The sequence below is a fragment of the Lathyrus oleraceus genome, chromosome 3, assembly GCF_024323335.1.
Source record: "Lathyrus oleraceus cultivar Zhongwan6 chromosome 3, CAAS_Psat_ZW6_1.0, whole genome shotgun sequence".
In the NCBI taxonomy this organism is placed as follows: domain Eukaryota; kingdom Viridiplantae; phylum Streptophyta; class Magnoliopsida; order Fabales; family Fabaceae; genus Lathyrus; species Lathyrus oleraceus.
The window spans coordinates 165560636-165563211 of record NC_066581.1 but is presented as its reverse complement, the minus strand read 5'-3'; the positions used below and the strand labels follow the sequence as shown (position 1 = coordinate 165563211).

Genomic DNA, 2576 nt, shown 5'->3' with positions numbered 1-2576 from the left:
ATAGGGAAGCACCACCACCACGTGAACCGTCTAGGCGAGTAATTAGACCTCCCCCGTGCGGATCGTACCAGGGACCGCATCATATGTGATAAATAAATAATGCATTTTAATCATATCTTTGTAATATTTGTCTTCTCTATTATCCTTAAGGGTAGGCGCCAACTAGGGTGGCGCCTAGGTGTAGTTTAGGGCCAAAAATGACCATTTTTCTAATTTTTTTAGAAAATGATGTATTTTTGAATTTTTTTTTTAAAATTCTGGATATTTAAAAAAAAAATTCAATAAAATAATGCATGCGCTAAAGTAACGATTAGTAGCAAGTATCATGTAACGAAGTTAGAGAAAATCATAGATTAATAAAAAAAGTTTAAAAATAAAGTATTAAATAATGATCCATTTCATGAATTCATCTGATATTTTTTTAATAATTTGTAATGTCGTGTAAGGTGAAACCATAACTAAACCTTATAATGTTTATTAACAACATTAGAATATGTTGTAAATAACTAAAAAAAAAGCACGTCTAAGCCTCAAGTAACACCAATACACTTCAAGTATAATATGTCATCTTTATTTGTTGGATAATGTATGTCTACTCACTACCTTAGTATATTAGTTCGTATTCAAAAGATTACTATTCCATGAAACTTCATATTATCTAACAAATAGTATTTACTCATGTTGAGCAAAGCAAATACATAATATTGTGAACTTAGGTTACACATTTATAAATAATGATTAATCAGAATAATAAACCAAAAGAAAAAACGACAATTCTTTAAAATCTTTCAACTGCAAGTGCAACCATTGCAAGAAAATCTAACAGAAAAGAAGAAAATGTCTCCAAGTGAAAATAAGTGCAGTTATTTTATTGATTCTTGAGACAACTGCAGTATAATACATTACATTTACAAACTGTTCTATAAATATATTTGTACATTACTAGTAATATTTTAACAAGGAAGAACACTAATATATATTACAACCTTTTTTGGAATATGTAAACACTCCAATTAGTAGTACAAAATTTCTCTAGTTTGGACAATTACTCAATTTATCATTATCAGATTCTGTCTCAAATTCTCCATCTTCTTCATTGAGTCTATGTTTGGTTTTAGGTCTTGAAGAGCGTCTTTCATTCAAGTTAGAGTCCCTAGATTTTAAATTGGACCTCAAATGAGATCCTTCTTTAGCTTTATGTTCCCTAGATTTAGAAATTGTTCTTGAATGCACGTCTTCTTTGGAAATTTGGTCGTTAGTTATTGAATGCATGTCTTCGTTGGAATTGTGCTCCTTAAGTTGGGATTTTGATCTAGATTTGGATGATCCACTAACACCTTGAACATCTTTTGTTTTCTTGTAATTAGTCCTTTTAGGGTTGTCTGTTTGGATCTTAGGTGGCAAATTATCATCAGTAGTTTCTTGGTGTCGGAGAGAATCTGTATCCATTGGTAGAGGTAATTCTCTTGCTGTGAGGTTGGATTCATTTAAAGTATCATTTGGTGTTGAATGTTTTGAATTTCTCTTTGGTCTTGGTTTGTCTGCTTTTTCTTTTGCATGTATCTCTCTCGAGTTTCCACTCGAATTTGATTGATTCTTAGATGATTTAGGTAAAGGTAACGCATGTGTGTTATCTTGAAGATGCATCGACCTTGAACCTCTTTTTATCGAGTCTACATAAGAATTAAAAACACTTTCAACAACAAAAAAAATATAGACGAAAATTCAAATCAAATTCACGAATTCAGAATATCAGTAATAATACTATTAAAATTAAGTGATCCAATATAATATGACTCTTACTTTTTTATAATTAAAAAATTTGAATTTAAACTAAAATTATTTGATCTTAATCAAACAATCACACTGATACGAAATATAACACATACCTTGGCGGACCCAATTGTCTGAATCATCGGTGACTCTATCTCCATTCATATTTAGAGGAGCTGATGATGAAAGTCCTGAAACAGAATTATACTCATTCATCTGAAAAGAATAGTTAAGTTGTTAATAATAGTTAACAAGCTTTATTATTATTATGTTAAATTAACAATTGTAAAAGTATTGATTAAATAGAGTTACCCAGCTGGGAGCATTTTCAGTAGGACCGTCCCATCCAATATGTGCCACATGTTTTACATCTGTGGGAACACCGATCTCAATTTCTGGTTCTTTTTCATTACTATCTACAAAATGAGTATAATATTAAATATATGAGAATGATAAAATGATTAGATTGTAATAATAAGAAAAGAAGATTAACTTTACATACCAAATATCTGAGAAATGAATTTCAACCCTTTAAGAAGACCCTTCATCTTATTATCACGGGACATGATACGACAAATCTCATGTGTTGGTGTGTAACCCTTTAACCAAATAACAAAAAATGTTATGGTGTGTAATGATACCTGAAATATATGAATTTAGCATTTAATTAAAGATAAAAAAAGGATAATAATCTGTAAATAATCATAGAAAATAAATTTCTATGTTGATGAAAGTATTAAACATAATCTAACCTTTTGAAGTTCTGTTTAAAGAGTCAGCATTTAAGAATCCATTCATTGTTG

The 2576-nt window shown here is 29.8% G+C and overlaps 1 protein-coding gene across 1 annotated transcript; it reads right to left on the bottom strand.

The window, feature by feature from the left end:
- Positions 1-1032: 1032 nt before the first annotated feature.
- On the bottom strand, positions 1033-2339 carry LOC127130250 (CRIB domain-containing protein RIC7). The gene is made up of 4 exons (XM_051059294.1): positions 2276-2339; positions 2086-2189; positions 1890-1989; positions 1033-1673 (listed from the first exon to the last, which is right to left on the bottom strand). Exons 1-4 carry the CDS (start codon positions 2337-2339, stop codon positions 1033-1035), a joined length of 909 nt encoding a protein of 302 aa, XP_050915251.1.
- Between the last annotated feature and the right edge of the window lie 237 nt (positions 2340-2576).

Bases quoted from the DNA above. Each gene is read 5' to 3' on its own strand.
- LOC127130250 (XM_051059294.1), bottom strand. From the start codon at position 2,339: ATGTCCCGTGATAATAAGATGAAGGGTCTTCTTAAAGGGTTGAAATTC. The intron at 1,990-2,085 runs GTAACTCTATTT...TATTCTTTTCAG, and splicing joins CTGAAAATGCTCCCAGCTGG to ATGAATGAGTATAATTCTGT. The intron at 1,674-1,889 runs GTATGTGTTATA...ATTCTTATGTAG, and splicing joins AGACAATTGGGTCCGCCAAG to ACTCGATAAAAAGAGGTTCA.